Source organism: Arachis hypogaea, chromosome 7 (genome assembly GCF_003086295.3).
Source record: "Arachis hypogaea cultivar Tifrunner chromosome 7, arahy.Tifrunner.gnm2.J5K5, whole genome shotgun sequence".
In the NCBI taxonomy this organism is placed as follows: domain Eukaryota; kingdom Viridiplantae; phylum Streptophyta; class Magnoliopsida; order Fabales; family Fabaceae; genus Arachis; species Arachis hypogaea.
Genome location: NC_092042.1, coordinates 81,435,286 through 81,455,447, shown reverse-complemented (window position 1 = coordinate 81,455,447; position 20,162 = coordinate 81,435,286). Strand labels below are relative to the sequence as shown.

Sequence of the window (20,162 nt, the reverse complement as noted above, 5' to 3'; positions counted from 1 at the left end):
TGTTGTTGTTTGTTGTATTATTAATATATATAAGCTTCTTTGGATGAATTTTTTAAAAAAATTAATTTTTGAATAAGTCAAAGTTATTTTATATTTGAATATAAATGTAAGCCTTTTAAAAAGATATATTTAAAGATAATCTTTTAAAAAAAATATTTTATCATTGATATATCATTTTTATGTTATAGGAAATATGCTTATCAAAAAAGGAATTTATATTAAAATATGAATTTGAAATATAAAATTTAAAAGATTTGAATTTATATTATTATGAAATTCTCTTTTATTTAATAGAATAATAAAATAATAAAGATAGTTCCTAAATACCAATTAAATTCTTATTATATCAAAATTTAATTAATTACATTTAACTAGCTCAAACTATTTTTTAGTATATTTATTTTAATAAAAACATATAAAATGATTATTAGTTAGAGAGATAGCTAGTACAAGATAGTAGAGAGAGAAAAAATAAAAAAAAACTTGTAAATTATTATACCTTTTAATGATTTATGATAGTAGCTATGTTCAAAAAAACTTATAAATCCTTTAAAGATTTATAACGATAATCAATTTTTATATAAATCTCTACACTTTATAGTGATTTATAATGATAGTAATTTTTTACATAAATATCTATAAATATAGTAATTTATGTTTAAATTTTGAAATATTTACATCATGTAACAATTTGTATAAAATAAATACAAAATTAAAATGTAACTATTTTAAAAAAGTTATAATTGAATAAAATTAATTCATTATTTATTTATTTATGTAATTTGTCCTTCAATTTATGTGGTTCTTAATAAGATTTTTGTTAATGAAAGTTTAGGAAGCCATTACTTAAGTAAATATACATAATTGAATATTTAAATTAGAGAATAAAAAATTTAATATGAGGTCCTAAATCAGATTTATGCAATATTCATAGTAGAATATTTTTCATATTTAGTTAAATAATTACAGGAAAATAAAAAATTATATATTTTGTCATACGTAGAGAGGTAAGTGATGGACAAATTTTTTCTTTTCATCTTCAGTTATTAATTTACTATTTTTTCATTGGTTTTTTTAAGCCATTTTTACTATTTTCTGGAACCCAATATTTATTTAAATTGAAATGTACAAAATAGTTAGTTCATCAACTCATGCAGTCTACCAATTAATTTTTCTAGCAGTGCCATTAATAACTAATTAGACAATTTTTTTAATATGGAGACAGAAAGTAAAAGACGTCTAATCTGCTAATATCATTCGTGATTATTGTTTTAACACCAATTATCCACACGTCACCTTCTCACATTTACACTATTTGTAAGTATACTATGTTGATAAAAAGGATAAGCATTACGGAACTTTTCTATTCTTTATAATAGAAGAATATATATAAAATTTTGTCCGTATATAACTTAACATAAATAGAGAAAACCATAAATAAATTTCTAATTTTTTAATTCGAAAACAAATTTATCTCTTAGGATTAGAAAATATAAAATTATTTTTTATCTTATAAAATACGTGACATTTAGATTTTTTCGTATAATTGTCTAATCAAAACATAATAGAATGAGCTGATGTGTCGTCTATATGCTTGTTACGACACTTACGTGGTCCGTTGTAAAAAAGTTTGAGGATGAATAAGTTTTTAGACTTCAAAACAATGTCATTTTAGGATGAGTCTTCTTCACTTAGCTTCATTTTTTCCCTTATGTGAAGCATTTCTGAAGGCCTTTGCAGCTGCTTGTTCATAAATAAAGAAAAGGATAAATCTTTATATCTCAAATTCTCCATTGAGAAACAAACTTAAATCAATGGGATCTTTTTTCTATATTTCAATTTTCATAAAAAAAGGTAAATTTTCACAAAAAAAACTCAAGAATTAAATTAAATCAAATAGAACCTACTCCACTACCAAAATTACCAGATACAACAGAACACGTTCATGTGACTGTGAGTCCCAATATGAATAAGAGCACTTTTAATCCTCTCATGTCCTTGAAGTTGTAGATAAAATAACTCAAATGATGCAAGGTCAACATGAGACAACATGAAAATTGAAAACTGTTGAATATTTTCATCCAATCTTAATCAATAAACCTTAAAGATTTTCCCATCAAATTAATAATTACAAAATCTATTCTAATAAATTCTCCCACATCAAATAAGTGAAAATTAACAGAAGAAAATATATGAGAATGAATAAGTTAGGAGGAAAGTTGAACTTAAGGAAGAGAGGCAGAACAACATGCTAAAAAAAGGATCCAAAAACGAATGTAGATGATGGCGGCGATGGAGACAAGGAAGCAGAAGGTGCGGAATTGAATGAAAATTTGATGATGGAAGAAGATTCATTCATTCATTCAACAAGACTCAGATTGGATCCTTCCCCTTGCCGCGATTCTTAGTTGACAAATAACACACAAACAAACCAATCAAGTAGAACCACCTAAACGTGCTTCTTTCATATATGCTTCGTTTTCTGCCGATGTGATAATTGGTCACGCAACCACCATTCGCCACCACCGCTAGCAAGAAATCCCTTGTGCGCTGCCGTTGTTGACATCGTCGGAACACACGTCCACTTTGTTTTCTGTCGAGCCGCTATTGTTTTTGACTTTTCCATTAACAGTCTCTACCACTCTCTTCTTCTTTTTCAACATCTTCTTTCGTAACTTTCCGACTAACAGCACCGTTGATGAGACGATGACGACCTCCCTATCTTGTTGGTGGCAGTGGATGGAGATTCCAATCTAGGGTTTCTCGAAATAGAGGTGCCGCCGTTGTGCTTTTAACTTCTTAGTTTATCTAGAAACAAAACCTTAATGGTAAAGAGAATGCTTCAGATAGGAGGGAAAATGAAGATAAAAATCAAAGACTTATCACAAAAACGATATGATTTTGAAGTTTAGGGAGCTATCCATCCTTAAATTTTTTAACAATAAAATACGTAAGTATCAGTTTACTCTGTTATATTTTGATTAAACAATTACACGAAAAAATTTAAATATTACACATTTTATAAGGTAAAAGATAATTTTATATTTTTCAATCCAAAAAATAAATTTATATTCTAATTAAAAAATCAAAAATTTATTTGTCCTTTTTCCGTATAAGTATATGTATACCTTTTTATTTTATAAATTGAAAAATAATAAAAGTATATATTGAACAGTATACCATGCCGTAAAAAACGTAATTCATTGTGTATAAAAGCTGAATTAAGGTTCTCTCCGCAACTGATTCCCGTATACGACGCTCCCAAAAGATAACGAACTTAACAAACTTATAAGTTATAAATCCTAACAGCTATCTTTCTCTCTTCTCAATTCTCACTGCTAAATGCTCATGAAAAATCGCACACACTCTCTTTCTTTCTTTACTTTCTTTCTTTACACCGTTTCAGCCACATTCAATTCGAATCAATTCAACAATGGCCGCTGTCGCTTCACCTTCCTCCAGAAACCAAACGCCGTCCTCCTCGCGCTCATTTTCCTACCCCTTCGCTTCATACACCTCCGCCAATTTCGCTCCCGGAGTCTCCCCCATCGTCCCCACGCGCTTCTCCTCCTCCTTTGGCCACCATCGGCGTTGTTCTTCCACCTCTTCGCCGCCGTGTCCAGCATCCGTGAGATTCTCCTCGGAGCAACCACCAGGTTCCCCCGGGCAACGCTCCACGGCGATAAACAAGAATCAGAGGAAACACGACGCGATATCATCTTCGACGTCGAATCACCAGAGGAGGACGTGCATGTGTTCCCCTACGACGCACCCTGGCTCCTTCCGCTGCTCCTACCACAAACGCCTCGCCGAACAGCAGCAGCAGCAAACGGCGTTGCTTCATTGTGCTTCTTCTTCGAGTGGTAACACCCTAAATCTTCGAAGATTGGCGATGCAGAACTCGCTGGTGAGAATCGGAGGAGTGGAGGGCGAGCTGGTGAAGAGAGCTCTGTGTGCTCTGATCAGACCCTCCTCCCACAGCCATCGCCGCCGTGAAGCCTTTCAGCCAAGGCCGAGCCGCCTCTCCGTCATGTCCAAGGCAGAACATTACTGACATTCTCTTCTTTTTGTTTCTTTGTTGATCAAATCATCCTTTTAATTTTTTTGCAAAAGGAGGATGCATTAAAAAGAAAAAAAAAAAGTTCTATTGTGTGTGTTCTGAATCTGAGGCATATTGTTACGCTCTTGGAAGACTGGGAACCTTTATTTTTTTGGTACTCCTAGTGGAAAATTAGGAAAGAATTAGTTGTAAAGTTAAGTTGAGTAGTCTCTGTGAATATATTTTTTTGTCCTGTGATTGTGATGTTGAATTTGTGAATAGTATTTCTCTTTGAAAAGAAATAAGAAGGAAGACGTTCATGTTTCTAGTTTTTCTCTTTCAATTTCGTTGAATAGATTATTTGTTTTATTTGTAGAAGGTAACGCTGAACGTACAACCACAAGAGTGGATTATTGGGAATCTAGCATTGTAGTAGGTCAATTTGATTAGATAGATTAGATATACTCCAAGGGTAAAAGAAAGTGTATGAAAATAGTAGGTGTTTTTGGACATCCAGAATCCTTGTCCTATAGGCCATTGCTACCAAGTTGTGAATGGCACTGGGGCTTTGCAAAAGATTTATCTAAAAACCAAGAAGGTTAGGTTTGGACTGTTTGGTAAACTGAAATTCTTATCAAGACTGAGATTGAGATTGGTTGAAAGAAAGCAGTAACGAGGAGTAAGAAAAATGGTTGTGAAAGAGGGGAGCAGACCACCCTGGGTGGGTCTTGGCGCCGCTGTTTGGGTCCAAATAGCTGCGGGAAATGGCTACAACTTCCCGCTCTACTCCTCCGCCCTCAAATCCGTCTTGTCCCTCAACCAGCAGCAGCTCACCATCCTGGGTGTGGCCAATGATGTCGGCGAGAATGTGGGCATCCTCCCTGGCATTGCATGCAACTTCCTCCCTCCTTGGTCCCTCCTCCTCATTGGTGCTCTCCTCTGTTTCTTGGGCTATGGCGCTCTCTTCCTTGCTCTCACCAGAACTCTCTCTACCTTCCCCTATGTCCCCCTATGCCTTGCTCTCTGTGTTGCCACCAACAGCAATGCATGGTTCGGAACTGCTGTTCTTGTTACCAACATGAGGAACTTCCCTCTCTCCCGAGGCACCATCTCCGGCATCCTCAAGGGCTATGTCGGGATCAGCGCCGCAGTCTACACTCTCATATACACCTTGTTGCTCAAACACTCTGCATCAAATCTTGTGCTCTTTCTGGCACTTGGAGTTCCCATTGCATGCTTGATCATCATGTACTTCATTCGCCCCTGCACTCCTCCTTCTGGTGAAGACTCTTCTGTCCATGTCCATTTCCTCTTTGTCCAAGCCGCCAGTGTTTTACTTGCCACCTATCTTGTTACAACCACAATACTCTGTGACATCTTTTCTATCACTGGTGCTCTCTCTTACGTCCTAGCTGCTATAATGCTTCTGCTTCTCATGACTCCCCTTGTAATCCCTCTCAAGATGACACTATTCCCTTCCCATCCTCTTCATCTTGTTACCTCAAATCAAACCGATCCCTTGCTGGCACCATCTTCCTCGGCTGCCAGTCTTGTTGACGAGGATGCTTCGGATATTGAGACACTTCTTGCAGAGGGTGAGGGAGCTGTGACGGGTAACAAAAGGAGGCCCAAGAGGGGAGAAGACTTCAAGTTCAGAGAAGCCATAGTCAAGGCTGATTTCTGGCTTCTCTGGTTTGTTTACTTTTTTGGGGTTGGTTCAGGAGTAACGGTTCTCAACAATCTCGCTCAGATTGGAGTTGCTTTGGGAGCCAATGACACAACCATATTGCTCTCACTCTTCAGCTTTTGCAACTTTCTGGGTCGTCTTGGTGCCGGTGCTGTTTCTGAACACTTTGTTAGGTAAGACTAGCAGATTTTTGCGCAGTGGAAAAGTCTAGGGAGCCAGCAACTTTTGTGTTTTGTGACCAGCACTTAACCATCAAAAGAAAAGTGAGTAATGTTCCACTGTTGGATGTAATCTCACACCATTAAAAACATTATTAATAGCCAAATGATGGTTATAAACCACAAAAGTTGCTCGCCTCCTAACACTCCTCTTTGTGCAGTATTGTATACCATTTGTTAAATTTTTAGCACAGCAACAGCTTCAAATTGTTGTAACATTTGACAGGTCCATAGCTCTGCCTCGAACAATTTGGATGACATGCACACAAATAATAATGATCATAGCATTTTGCCTCTATGCTTCAGCTCTTGACGGCACTCTCTATGCTGCAACGGCCTTGCTTGGGGTATGTTACGGGGTTCAGTACTCTATAATGGTTCCAACTGTGTCTGAGCTCTTTGGTCTCAAGAACTTTGGTATTACAAGTAACTTCATGATGCTAGGGAATCCAATTGGTGCCATTATTTTCTCTGCTTTGCTTGCTGGCACTGTGTATGATGCAGAAGCTGCTAAGCAAGGAAGCTCAACATGCTATGGTGCAAATTGCTTCAGGCTCACTTTTCTTATTCTTGCTGGTGTTGTTGGACTTGGTACCATCTTGAGTATCATTTTGACTCTCAGAATTCGCCCGGTCTATAAAATGCTCTATGCTGAGGGTTCATTTCGTCTCTCTCACACTTCAAGTCACTGAGGCTGCACAATAAGCATACAGCAACTACTACATCATGTTGCTACCCCAATCATCCTTTTTTTGTGTTACTTTGGCAAGAATTTGAGCATTAGGGTCCTTATTTTTGGATATGAGTTTCATGTATTCTGCTTTATACGTATCAAATTAGCTTCCCTTTCCCCAAGAATCTTTTTGTCAAAATTAGATGATTTAGGTTCGAGTATAAGAATCCTCTGAAATCTGCAGCTACTGATAAGATGATGTATTTCCATAATTTCTTCAAATTAAACGAAGTAACATATGAATAATTTACCATTAAGGAGAGTAGCTCAGGAATTCAGAGACAGAAATGCCAAATAATACAATAAACATCAAAATATACTCTGTTAATTATGTACTGTGAGTGTGACAGTAAGGATTATTAATAGTACAGTACAGTTCATAAACTCAGACCAGGCACACTCTGACCCTAGCTACTTTTTGAGCTGACATGTAACTTACATTTATGAAAACAAGCACACAATCTCAATACTGAAACAGACATGAGCTAAAACTTACCATCTGATCTGGGTAACTAAGATTAAGAATGGAACTGCTGAAAGGAAAGGAAAGTAGGAAACCAACCTTATGCTACAAATCTCTCTGGTAGAAAAACCCAGAATACCCCTCTCAGACTTATAATTTCCAGTGATGGATTGAGTAAAATCCCAGGGGAAAAATTAAGAGGAAAAAAATGCAAAAATGTTACTCAGTTTGGCTTTAGATCTTGGAACATGGTATCCCATTTGATCTCTTCAACAGCAGCAGACCAGTAACCATCATCATCATTATCAACATCTCCAAGGTCCATCTTTTCCTCCTTCTGGAAATGGTAGACCACAGGACTAGAATACCCTTCAAGAGCAGGAAGCACGGTAGGACTTCCATTTGTGAGGAACAGTCTCTCTTGCTTCTTAGGAGGCATCATCTTCCTCCTCATCAAAGCACTCTTCCATCTTGTCCCTAAACCACCACTGCTAGGCCTTGGTGATGGCACCAACACAATTGCAGAGGAAGATTCTTGGCGTCGAACCAACGTTCTAATGGAATTGGCGAAGCTCTTCTTTGTCCTCTTGATAGCCAACATGAGCCTTGCCACTGGATGAGGACTACTCTTCCCTTTGTCCTTTCTTGCAATCTTGAGGATTTCTAGCCTGTGCTTGGCTATGGAGATGCCCATGCTTTGGAGGAACTCATGGTTCAAGTATATTATGTCTTCTTCTTCAAGCTCATTCTGAGCAAAGGCAAGGCCATACTCATACACTAGAGATGGCTCAAGGCTAGTCTTTGAGAGCCATGAGAACCAATCCATACCTGCTCACTTCACACTCTGATTTTGTATTATTATGATATCTCTTTGTAAGTTTGTATATAAGGATTTAGCAGCAAAAAACAAAAACTATAAAAGAAAAAAACTTAGCAAGTTTGAGGAGTGGCTTACACTTTGTGGGGGTTGTGCTATATATGCTTTTAGTTTTTAGAGAAATTGGGTATTGGATGAATCTTGAGTGTGACTATATTTTAAAGTTAGAACTTAGAACTTAGCAGTGGCATGGGCATGTGGGGCATGTCTAACCCATGTTCTTGTGTTTACTCACACAATAGTCCAATTTCTATTTTCTAATGCAATTTAATTACCGGCAATCAAGGCTAAGAGGGAAGAGAGTAGTGTTATCCACACCCTATTACACTTTTGGTGTATGTAATTAGTAGCATATAGTGTGTGATTAGTGGAAAAACATAATATGTTATTTGTGGAACATTGATACTTTGATTGAGACATAGGTTAATTGAACGGTAAGCAAGGCATTCTAAATATTCTTCTCTGCTACCAAAGGTTGTGAATAGTCTGAACTAGCTAGATATGGTTCGGTTGATCTTCCTTTACTTGTTGAATTTCTCAAAAGTATTACACTAGCTATTCCATTTATGGGTTGTGATGCACTTTCCAAAAGTGAATAACGCACCAGTTCATATCCACAACTTCCTCAACTTACAACTTCGACTTTTCCACTTGTGAAGATATTAATTGAACAAGTCAGAGAGAAGAAAACTTAGGACTTGTGACATAGCTAGACAACCTTTAAACAAGTCAAGTTGGGGGCAAAAAGAATTTTTTTTTTCTTTCTGGAACTATCAAGGAACCACTAACTATAATCAATTTATTACCTTGATTAGTATATGTATATATCACTATTGGAGTCTGCTTTTTCTCGATACACCCGAAAACAGGATGAAAAATTAAATGAGAAAGTCACGACTCACTTAACTATACAATTAGATTGAATTTTATTTGTACTGTTGAATGAGCACCTTATCTATGTCTATTTTCCTTTCCTTTTTCATTCTCCACCTTCATATTTCACTTCATTTTTGTTCAATCTCGACACAAGTGCAGATCAAGCTTTGAATCAATAATTTCAATTCGAAGAATAAATGCGACTCCTCTTAAGAAGTGAGCTGGATGTGGGACTTATCAATTTTAATGTCGATATAAACTTTACATATAGTGAATAAGTATTGAAATTCTTGTATTAATGATAATAAAATTGTACAAACAGATATTCAACAGAACAAAGATTAAAAATAAAATCAAATATAATTAAAGTGCAACCAAGACAATCTAGAAGAAGAAAAAGAAATTGCTTAAACAAAATAATTGAACAAAAAATTAAATTGAATCGAAGAACTAAATCGAAAAAGAAATAATTAAAAGAAATAAAAAGAATGAATTAATTCCTAATATTCACATGCACTTGCATTCTATGATTTTTCAATATGTCATTTTATAATCTCCTGATTCTCCTATTTATCCAAGTTCTTGTTCTTACTTGCTCCTTAAGAACAACTACCCACGTTTTCTTACCACAACTTGAGAGTCAAGTAATATTCTCTAAGTTCAAACTAAACTTATCCATTGAGGTCTAATTTATTTACACACATGTTAATTGTGTCTCATTTTTGTCCCTCTATTCGACTATCCTGTATTACCATTTGTACTAAGTTGCTTGGGTCGATACCTTAGCCAACACGTCTTACGTCGACCGACATGAGATCTATCTTCATTGTTTTGCTGTCGAAATTACTCATGATAATCGAACTTTTCAGTTTGCACTAATACACAATATATTGTCTAGCTAGCTAGCTAGGTCATAAGTTTGAATTACTGTGATTTCAGAGATTTAAATTTGTAATAATGAGGATTTTTACCCTCTCATCATCATCAATGAGGAATGATTAAGCCTTTTAAAATGAGAATGATATAGGTTTATAGGCACCCAAATCGCAAACTATCCTGGGATATGAATTAAGGATCATCTAAAGTGAAAAAGTTAGTTGGGATATGAATTAAGGATCATCTAAAGTGAAAAAGTTAGTAAAGTGACCGAAGAGTTAATTATTCTTAAATTAAAATAGTAGAACACGCATTTCGTGAAAGTTACAAAACCAATGAGATTAACCTTTTACTTTATAAATTTCTGATATATTAATGTCGGTTCCAAAGTGCCGTGATGCTCATTTTCTTGTTTAATTAATTTGCTTTTTGCAAAATCATACAGTATTATTGATTAAGTTGCATATGATTTGATGCTGCTTTCTCCAAGATAAAATTGAAGCTGAAAGTAATAAGAACAAAAACGTAATCTATAACTTGTGGTAGTTGAATGACAAGTCACTTTTTTCGCCAAATCGTTAGAGCTTAAACACTGTCCATTATTGTCTCCACTATTGTTGTTTTCATGTCCCAATTTTGCTTTTAATTAGGAACATGCTAGTGTGCTACTATCAATAGGAGTTTGGATCTATACAACTTCACGTGCACAAATAACAAATAACTATTCCCATGTGTGTTACATTGAGTTGGGGCATAGTTGAGTTCTAGCCTTCTAGGTAGAGTAAGAGTATACTAAATTCACATGCTAATTAATTCCTTAATTTACACTCTTATTTTGCAAATTACTTTATAATAAGAGGACAGAGTTTGTTTAGATATTTAAGCCCAATGACTAATCCCTCGGGTACTGCAGAGGCACACAAAGTGGGCGACCCTCCTAAGCAAGCAAGCTCCATTCCCATTCTCCAGTGAGTATCAAACCTGGGAGAAATGATTAAGGGACACAGACCCTCATCCATCTGTACCAACTTGCATTGGTATCCCATATGAGACCATCACTATCCTTCGGCCTAGTTTTGGGATGAACCACATATATGCCAATTATTGGAGTCGGATTTGGAGGTTTTGATGCAAACAAATGAGGGAAAAAAATGATGCATGAACTACTAATCAAGTATGTAACCAAAATAAATTAGACACAAGACTCCATGTTCCTTATTTGTCGCTTGCTACTACCTATGAAAATAATGGATTGTTTGATTTATCTGCTTGGTTCCGAGTACCAAATCAATTAAAAACATCTTTGGCATCAACCTAACATAAATACTGAACACTCTTGGTGGCTTTCATGCTGTGGAAATGAGAATCTAGTTAGACAGGAATAAAAGAATCTCTAAAATGAACATTCTCAAATGTTCATCTCTTAGTAATTGTCTTATACTTTGTTTTGACAAAATATCATGAAAGAAATTAGCAATGGTTTTGGTAAAGGTGTGTTTGTGACTTTGTGGGTGTCGACATAATAATTGACTTTCAAAATCATATCCGATATTGCTTTAATAAAAAATCCAGCAGGTTGGCACTTTATATATTATGAACTGAATGCCCATGCAAGTTGCAAAGGTGTAAATTATTACTACATTACTACTACTTCATATTTACTTAATAATTTGAAAGATCTCAGCAAGAGCATTTATCATGTGGCTCTTAAATATGGATCATGTGAGTATGAGAATCCACCATTAAGAGTGCTTCTGTTTCCACCAAACAGAGAAATAAAATGATCTGTGAAATTATGGGATTATTAAACTTGCATGAGATTTAGTGGGACAAACGCCATGTTACTGCATTAGAAAGAGAAACTAGATGTGTTCTCGATTTTCGAATACCGTTCATAAGCTGTCCACTATAATATATCTATATTTCTATATTAAAATATTAACTCACTAAGCAGAAAGTCTTCTCCCTGCTTTTTATGGCAGTTTGAAGTTAACTCAAGTTGTCAACTCCATTTTTTTAACAAATACCTTGGATACTAACTTACAGATAATAATAGCATAAACGTGTAATGCGACTAAATCTCCATAGTGGTCTCCCAGATTCAGTCCGTGCACCGATTTAGCCCCTGAGATTCCAATTGCACTATTTATGTCCTCCAGATTGCGATCCGAGTAACATAATGGTCCTTCGGTGAAATTCCAGCGTGACTCAGGCCTTGCTTTATGTTGCCCAGATTGCAATCTGGAGGACATAAATAGTGCAATTGGAATCTCAGGGGCTAAATCGGTGCACGGACTGAATCTAGGGGACCACTATGAGGATTTAGTCCGTGTAATGCATCACTTTTCTACAATTTATTCACATCAAACGGAGTTGGGCTAAGCTGCTGAAGCCTCGAAAAAGGAAGATACAGGATAGCATTTGAACTCAACACACCTCCATGGATCCGTTATTGAGGATCCTAAAGGGCTAAAACCAAGAGGTTAAGATCAACTTCTGAAGGGTTACACCAACGATGGATCCATTCTACACTTTAGAATCGCTTAAGAGGTTAAGAACAAACAATTAGTCAGACTAGGAGGACATGGGCATGTGACAGATCAGTGAATATACAACGAATGGAAATGGACATCATGTTTTTAAGACGTAATAATGATGCAATGATTTTGTTAAAGAGTATCGCAACTCAGACTACAATCTATTTCCAATGTGATACTGTTATAGTAGAAACATTTACAGGTGTTATTAAGGGTCGAGTTTGATTTCCTTGGTCAATTATATTGCAATTCACAAAACCAAAACATTTATATAAAACTGTTGCCAAGAATAAGTTTCTGAACCATTGAAGACTTGAAGTTCATCAGTGAACAGAGATCAAATTAGGTTCAAATGTTTAACGTAGTTGTAAGAGTTAGTAGAGAAAATTGGTAAATGAAACCATTGGCAGCATACATTTTCTGCTTAAATATGATAACAGATCATGAAAGTATACCAATCTATTATTAACTGTTACAGCACTGTTCTTCCGTAAAACCAATGGCATAATTAAAAATTAAAAAATATATAAAAATAAAAAAGAAGAAGCAGCAGAAAGAGCCAAAGAACTGTATACATAGCCATATCCATGGCAAACTAATCCGCCAGAAAATAATCCTCCCAATATGAATGAATCAGTCATCATTCCTCAAAGGTAAAGGCCTTTAGAGGCATATGTGCATCACATAGTCCAAATTAGCAAAGCCCAGGGTCTAAAAGGGAACAAAAATGTATGCCTTTCTCACCGTATAGAAGGATCCTACCTACTCTGCCTTCTCTTTTCGTTTCACATACGTAGCAGATCAGATGAATAAATCACCTCCCTCTGCCTTATACTCCAAATTCCCATTTGATTCCTATGAAAAGCAACAAAACCAAAAATGTCACTCAGACTTGCTCTGAATGCTATACACATTACCAATGACTCCAATTACGCTAACAACCACTGAAAGTATCAGCATAAACCATGATAGAATCCATTCTCCATGGCTCAAACCCCCCTGATGGCCTAATCTCAACACAATAATAGCGGGAAACATAAATCCCAATGTAAGAGCCGTCGTTGCCCCCGTGAACTTAAAAGCTGTCCAGATGTTTGGAATCATGGTAGATCCAATATATATGAGAACCAACAAAACTGCCGTCAGCCCCAAAGATCTCTTCCTGCTTTCTGATAGAGGAGGTGATCCCTCAAACAACAAAGCATCCACTGTTTGCCTCAGAGAGAAATGAATGACAGGAAAAACAAGTATCAAGTGGAGAATGTAGCCAACCCTGACTATGTAGTCTAAGGCTGCGCTATAACGAACTCCAAGATCCTCGTCAAAATTAGTCAACACGTCAGACTCTGTGTCTTTCCCAAATAGTAGAAAACCAGACATTGCTGTCGAGATATAAACTAGGACGCACAGTATTAAGGTGATCCTTCCCACTCGATTCATCTTCTGAGGAGACCGCCCGGCGAGCTCATTGTATATTGGCTGCACGTTAAAATGGCAGACAAATGCATTGGTCATGATTGGAATGACCACAAGCAAGTCCAAGATGGCCGTCTTTGAGCTCAGATCAGGACCCAACCGTGGAGCCTCAATCCGTCCTTCAACAAGCTTAATGAACGCCACGGAAAAAGTAACTACGACAAACACGACGGCAAGAGCCACGGAGGCAGCCGAAGTCATGCTCAACGAATCGATCTTGTCCAAGGAACAAAGTGGGGCAAGGAAAACCACCATGACAACAAGAATAACAAGCTTTCTCTGATCCCAGACACCATTCCCCATTAGCTGGTCAAAAACCCCCATATGATGAACAGAACCAGACATAACATCCCCCATGATTATCAAGTAAACCACCAGAACACCGCCATTGTTGACTATGATGCAGATCTCAGACATAATCCTGGCAGTTTTTCCCATAGCATGTTGAACAACCTCCCCATAGGTGGATGCTTTAACCAAAACCGAATATCTAATCAACAATTCTACACTAATCTCCGATAAAATCCCTATAAGAATGATTAACACAATCCCCAAAACCACTCCAAGAACCTTCATGGTAGCAGGGAGGGCCATCATCCCTGCACCTATAATGGTGGTAGTCAAATTAAACACAGCTCCGGGCACCCCGGAACCATGGTTATGGCCAATGACAACAAGCGGGTAATTATCAATGTCGATTTCGAAATCATCGTCAGCGTCGCGGTCATGAACTGCAACCTTAGACCCCAAAAACTCGGTTTCATCATCAAAAGAGAGCCTATGGAGGGATTGAGGGGAATCATTCTGAGGTTGCAATTCTAGATATGAGCTAACGGGTAACGAAGAATAATTAGTATCCTTAGACATGATATCGAAGATGAAAACAACAATGCTGCGGACAAGGGAAGAAGGATCTGAAGATCTGTGCGGAGGGGAAGTGAAATCTGGAAAATATTGAAATAATAAGAATCAAAGACGAGAAAACTTACAGATATTAGAGATGGAGGTGATTCAGGAATTTTGCAGAGTAAACCTAGATCCCGGGGTCAATGGATAATGTATTGGGATTCAATAACATTCATTTTCTCTCTCGGACTCGGTCTCTGCAGAGCTATGGAAACAATCAGAGGCACGCCAATTTTGAAGGAGAGAAAGGTCATTGGCTCTGCTCTTCTTATTTTTCCTACGTTTCCTTTTCCCTTTTTTTCCCCCTATTCATTAATAATTACTCTTAGCCTCTTACTGGAGGTCCTTAAAGTTAATTTTTCCCAAAGTAAATATCTCATGTCTTTTTTTTTTTTTGTTTGGTTTTCTACGTTGTCTCTTAACCCCACAGGTCAAGTACTAATTCATTGCGGATCTAAATTCTATTTAAACATCTGTCCCTGGTTCATGTCTTTTTTGTTTTTTCGGAGGATTTTTTTCTTTTTGTAACGATTAGCCTATCCAAGTCCAAGTTCAAGTCCACAAAACATAACCAACAAATGGACACATCAAGGCCCATCCATTCCAAATCTACATAATACTATCATTGCCATTGGGATAAATAAAGGTAACTAAGATAACTAAGAAACCGTGATGTGTGATATGGTGATATCTCATGCCGTAAATTATATAGCTGAGGTTTTGATTCCTACCAATAAAAATATGTCACATTTCATCACCAGCCGATCTAGCTCTTTAAAAAACCCCTTTTGTTTAGTTCGGTTCCTTAAAGAAACCAAAAACAAAAATAAGACAGGACTCACTAATGAAGACATGAATTATTCCCATGTTAGAGATGTATTTATAGGATATAGAATTATTCTTTCAAATTCTTAGATATTTTGACATGAATAAGCTTGTGTTTAATTTGTTTACTTGAAAACAAAGTAACTTTAAGTAAACAGAGTAGTGATTGATAAACTTCCAAAAAAAAAATGTTTAACACTACTTTTCTGGAAAGATAAAGGAAAAAAAAAAGAGAGAGAGAGAAATGACAAGTTAACCTATTTTTATGTATTGACTATTGAGAATAGAAGAAAATATAGTGTGTTGAGCTTAATTATTATATTTTATATTTTATTGAAAGAGAGAAGATAGGGTGAAGAGTAATTGATTGAACAATGTGGTACACTTTCTTTATGTGCGACTGCCAGCTGAGAAAGCATTGTGCGTACGCCACACAAGAACAAAGAAACAACTAATACACTGCAGTCGGTGACGGTTTTCTCACCCATTCGTCTCGTCTCGTCTCGTCTCACTTTTCGTGCTTCCCCTTCTCCACTCACTATCACTTTAACGCCTTTTATCGCGCTATTTTCAATAATATATAATCAGAGTGCAAGGTTTCCTAGATGAATATTATTAATTAGGGTGTTCAAATCCAAACCGATTTAAATTAAACTGCTCATCCAATCTAATTCAAATCGAAAACTGATTAAAACCGTATTAATTTGGATTTGATTAGATTCTATTTTTTACAAACCGCTGGATCAGATCGGATTTCGGATCTATTTTTCGTAACCGATCCAATCCAATCCAAACCGCACAATGTACTATAATATTATTATTTTATTATTATATTTACAATTATACTCATAACATGTTCAATTTGTTATACATTTTTTATATTATTCAGTATTATTATTATTTAATAAATATTTTATATTCAAATGGTTATTTATTTATTTATTTTAACTAACCTATAATTTTATTTCTATTGTTATGTTATCGTTGGCTTTTAAATATATTATTAAAATTTGTTATGTTATTGTTGATTATTTAAAATTTGATGTTAAGACTTGTTATATGTATTTAATTTTTTTAGTTTACAAAACCGTAAATCCAATTCAATCCAAACCACTTGAAATCGGATCGGATTTTTTTTAAAAAAGTCATCCAATTCAAACCACACTACAAACAAAATTAGTATTATTTTTGACTCAAAACCGATCCAAACCGTACTGCGAACACCTTTATTAATGTTAATCATACGGGGAAGTTTTGAAATATATCTAAAATATTAGCGGTTAATTTTAATTATTATATATTTTTATATCAAAATTAACTATTAAAATTATTTAAATTCCAGTATATTTAGTACATTTGAAATTCTTCTCATTATATATATAAGAACAAATTTGGTAAAAAGAAGGGGATGGAGGAAAGCCACATCTAAGAACAAATCTAGAACGAAATAGGCTTTATAAATAGCAATACAGCAAAAATAAAACAAGTGATGACAAGACAATGGCAAGGTGAAGCAGAAGAGAAGCCCAACCTACTTTCGCAGCTGCTGGTATGGCGGCGTCACTGAGCTTCGCACTTTGCAGGAACAGCACGGAGAGGTTCGCACTTTGCACGTTGAGCAGCAAAGCAGCGCAAGAAAAAGCCTTCGGCGAGCAGAGTGGCGCCGATGCAGATAAGAAGATTGAGTGAGACTGGTGATGGTGTGAGTGTTTGGGAGAGGATTAAGCATGAAGAACATACAGATTGAAAAGTAAGAGAGAACTGTGAGTGAGAGGTCTACCTAATTGAGACTGAGTCTGTGAGTGCAGTATGTAAGTTATGTTTTGTTTAGGCACTCTCTCATCAGGCAGGCAGACGAAGGTGACCCGAGTTTTAGTCCGAATTCAGTTGAGTGATTTTCTCGGATTTTGTTTACCAATTACTGAAAATGGATTCTCTTTATCTTTTTAACATTTAAAAAAATAAAATATAATATTTATTTTTAATTTTATAAATGAAACAAAAAAAATTAAAAAAATAAATAAATAAAACTAAATACTGAACACCATTTAATTTCTTTTTTATCGAAAAAGATTCACTCCCTCAATTACTAGATCTGATCTTGATCTTGATCATTTTAGAACTAGACCAAAATCTACCAAAATATTTCGGGCTCCCATGGATCTTGGGTCACAGATTGAACCGTGTAAGTTCCTATTTCTCACATTAGGGGTGTGTATAGATATATTTATTAACTAGATAATAAAATATTATATATATCCACAGTAAAGAACAAAAACACTAAATTATATATAAAAACCCATGAAATTAAAAGTGAATAATTATCTATTAATAGAAAAAATTATAATTATCAAAATAAAAATAATTATAAATATTTTTGAAATGCATATTAATTAAATATACTAAAAATATCTACTCATCACTATATTTATTCAAAAGTTTGTAGTTCTAATTTCTAACACCAATTTAGATACAATAGTTTTATTTTTAAAAGGGCAAAGGTGATGGTGACATTTATTTGTCGTCTAATTAACATGAGTATAAACGAAAACAATACAAGAAGAAAGGAGGATATGTAAAATACAAAGATAAATTACAAAGAAGATGCATAATAAATCAATAAATTTTGTGTATTTTATGAATCAGAAAAAAAATGATAAATTCTCTTCTCTTGTATTGTTTCTTTTTTAGTAAATTATAGTAGATAACCTTAAATAAAGGATGTGTAAAATAGATAAGAGCCAATAATATTAAAATTTAATTTAAAAATTGAATGCAATAAGATGTTAAGGGTTATATAAAAACAAGTAATATAGATTATTCTTTGCTATTATTTAGATTATCTGAAATATAAAAAATTTTAAAAATAAAGTATCTGATATTAATAACAGTTGGCAATATGTTAATACACTTGTACATCAATAGAGTATAATAAAAGGAAAAAATATGATGAATTTAAGTTAACAAGGATGGAGAAAATTAATGGAGTGTGATATTGAATATGTAAAATGTATATTCCTACGTGTAATAATTTTGTTGTTGGTGGTTATTTTAAAGATTTATATGGTATGATAAAGTATTTTTATGAGAGAGAATATTATTAAAAAATTTGATGGTAAAACTATTATTATAAGTATGGAATTAGTGCTTCAATTTTTACGGAGGAATTATAGGTCAAAGAAAAAGATATTGTGATTTTTATCGACAATAAAAGTATAATAAAGTGGCTAAATAGAAAGAATGTAACTTAAGAAATAAAGCTCATAAAATAAAATATTTGGTACAAAATATTAGGATAAAGTATAAGAACACGGAAATTTTAAAAAAGGAATGGGAGAGTGTGACTGTGACAAATAATAACTATTGAGTGAAGTAGATCACATAAATATAAGTGTATGATAATAAAGGTGGGATGAATAAAATGAGTAGGGCAAAATTAGAATGATATGACTGGTTAGTATGGTAAAATTATTTGGGAGAAAATCAAGAGAAAGTAAACATAACATTTGGAGTGCTCAACAATAGACATAAAGAAATTTATTCGTGTTTTATCATATAATTACTCATTATTTGTTTGTTTGAAGGTTTATTATATTTTAATTTTTTATTTTTAGACATTTTTAGTGTGATGTGTATTTTGTTTAACTTGGATTTATCTTTGATGGTATTGTCGAAGAAGATAATTCATAAATTAAATCTTCTCTTTCTAACTTAGGTTGAGTTCTGTAACAACGATCTAAAAAAAAGGAGAAATTTAAGGTATAATCATATCAAAATTGCTTGATATTTTTGTTAAAAAAAATATTTGTATTCAAGGAATAGCCAAACGAATTTACAATGTAAATTGTAGAAAATACAGTAGATTTAATGCTAGAAAAGAAATTAGATAATATTTATGCTAAACTATGAACTAAGAGAAGACATAATATTTAGTTACAAAGAATCTTATAAGATAAAAATAAAATAAATTAGAGACTTTTTTTGTGACTAAATTAGAGACTCTTTGAATAGATGTGAATGCTTTTTGAAAATATTTTCATGGGAAAGAAATTTTATTCTATCGTTGTATTTTCGTCCTAAACTTGTAACAATACATCTAAAACATTTATAAAAAAAGATTAATACACTATAAAAGAAGAGAATAACCCCAAAAAAATTATTTGAGATCCAGATTTGAATTTCAGGTGGTTAAATCTAAATCTATGACTAAAAACAAAGAAACCAGAAAAAGGGAGAAAGGGAGAAGAAAAAGGAGGGACAGCGAAAATAAGAAAGAAAAAAAAGAAACTAATAAGGTTAAAATAGAAAAAAAAAAGATGAAAAAAAAAGGATAATAAAAAAAATATACATAAAGAATATTAAAAAGACTAATAAAATAGAAAACAGAAAAAATGTGGAGGCAACAAAGAAAAAATGATAAGAGAAGAGATTGGGTAAAAAGGAGAAAAGAGAAGCGCCATCACGTTGTAAGATTGAGGCGGTGACAATTCTTTTAGTAGAAAACCTTAAAGAGAAGACTATAAAAAGAAAAGACATTTTTTTCTATGAAAAAAGTTTAACTTAAAAAAATGCTTGATAATAATAATAATAATAATAATAATAATAATAATAATAATAATAATAATAATAATGTGATGTACTGTACAGTG

General features: G+C 34.3%; 4 protein-coding genes across 5 annotated transcripts; 2 read left to right on the top strand and 2 right to left on the bottom strand.

Annotated features, from left to right (window-relative positions):
- The first annotated feature begins 3,433 nt into the window (after positions 1-3,433).
- Positions 3,434-4,367, top strand: LOC112703789 (uncharacterized). The gene has a single exon (XM_025755388.2). It carries the CDS (start codon positions 3,434-3,436, stop codon positions 4,052-4,054), a length of 621 nt encoding a protein of 206 aa, XP_025611173.1. The 3' UTR covers positions 4,055-4,367.
- A 49-nt stretch (positions 4,368-4,416) lies between these two features.
- On the top strand, positions 4,417-6,802 carry LOC112703788 (protein NUCLEAR FUSION DEFECTIVE 4-like). Its single transcript, XM_025755387.3, has 2 exons — positions 4,417-5,899; positions 6,171-6,802. The coding sequence occupies exons 1-2, from the start codon at positions 4,728-4,730 to the stop codon at positions 6,634-6,636; spliced, it is 1,638 nt and encodes a 545-aa protein (XP_025611172.3). The 5' UTR covers positions 4,417-4,727; the 3' UTR covers positions 6,637-6,802.
- A 173-nt stretch (positions 6,803-6,975) lies between these two features.
- Positions 6,976-8,703, bottom strand: LOC112703790 (uncharacterized). The gene has a single exon (XM_025755389.3). It carries the CDS (start codon positions 7,964-7,966, stop codon positions 7,364-7,366), a length of 603 nt encoding a protein of 200 aa, XP_025611174.1. The 5' UTR covers positions 7,967-8,703; the 3' UTR covers positions 6,976-7,363.
- Positions 8,704-12,697: 3,994 nt separating this feature from the next.
- LOC112703787 (amino acid transporter AVT6E-like) lies at positions 12,698-15,003 on the bottom strand. Of its 2 annotated transcripts, XM_025755385.3 has the most exons (2): positions 14,772-14,982; positions 12,698-14,611 (listed from the first exon to the last, which is right to left on the bottom strand). In XM_025755385.3, exon 2 carries the CDS (start codon positions 14,377-14,379, stop codon positions 13,189-13,191), a length of 1,191 nt encoding a protein of 396 aa, XP_025611170.1. In that variant the 5' UTR covers positions 14,380-14,611; positions 14,772-14,982; the 3' UTR covers positions 12,698-13,188. The 2 variants fall into 2 exon arrangements, with proteins under 2 accessions (XP_025611170.1, XP_025611169.1); XM_025755384.3 differs by having other exon boundaries at positions 12,698-15,003.
- Between the last annotated feature and the right edge of the window lie 5,159 nt (positions 15,004-20,162).

Coding starts and splice junctions, on each gene's coding strand:
- LOC112703787 (XM_025755384.3), bottom strand. CDS start 14,649: ATGTCTAAGGATACTAATTATTCTTCGTTACCCGTTAGCTCATATCTA.
- LOC112703790 (XM_025755389.3), bottom strand. CDS start 7,966: ATGGATTGGTTCTCATGGCTCTCAAAGACTAGCCTTGAGCCATCTCTA.
- LOC112703789 (XM_025755388.2), top strand. CDS start 3,434: ATGGCCGCTGTCGCTTCACCTTCCTCCAGAAACCAAACGCCGTCCTCC.
- LOC112703788 (XM_025755387.3), top strand. CDS start 4,728: ATGGTTGTGAAAGAGGGGAGCAGACCACCCTGGGTGGGTCTTGGCGCC. Junction 5,900..6,170: donor GTTTCTGAACACTTTGTTAG/GTAAGACTAGCA, acceptor AACATTTGACAG/GTCCATAGCTCTGCCTCGAA.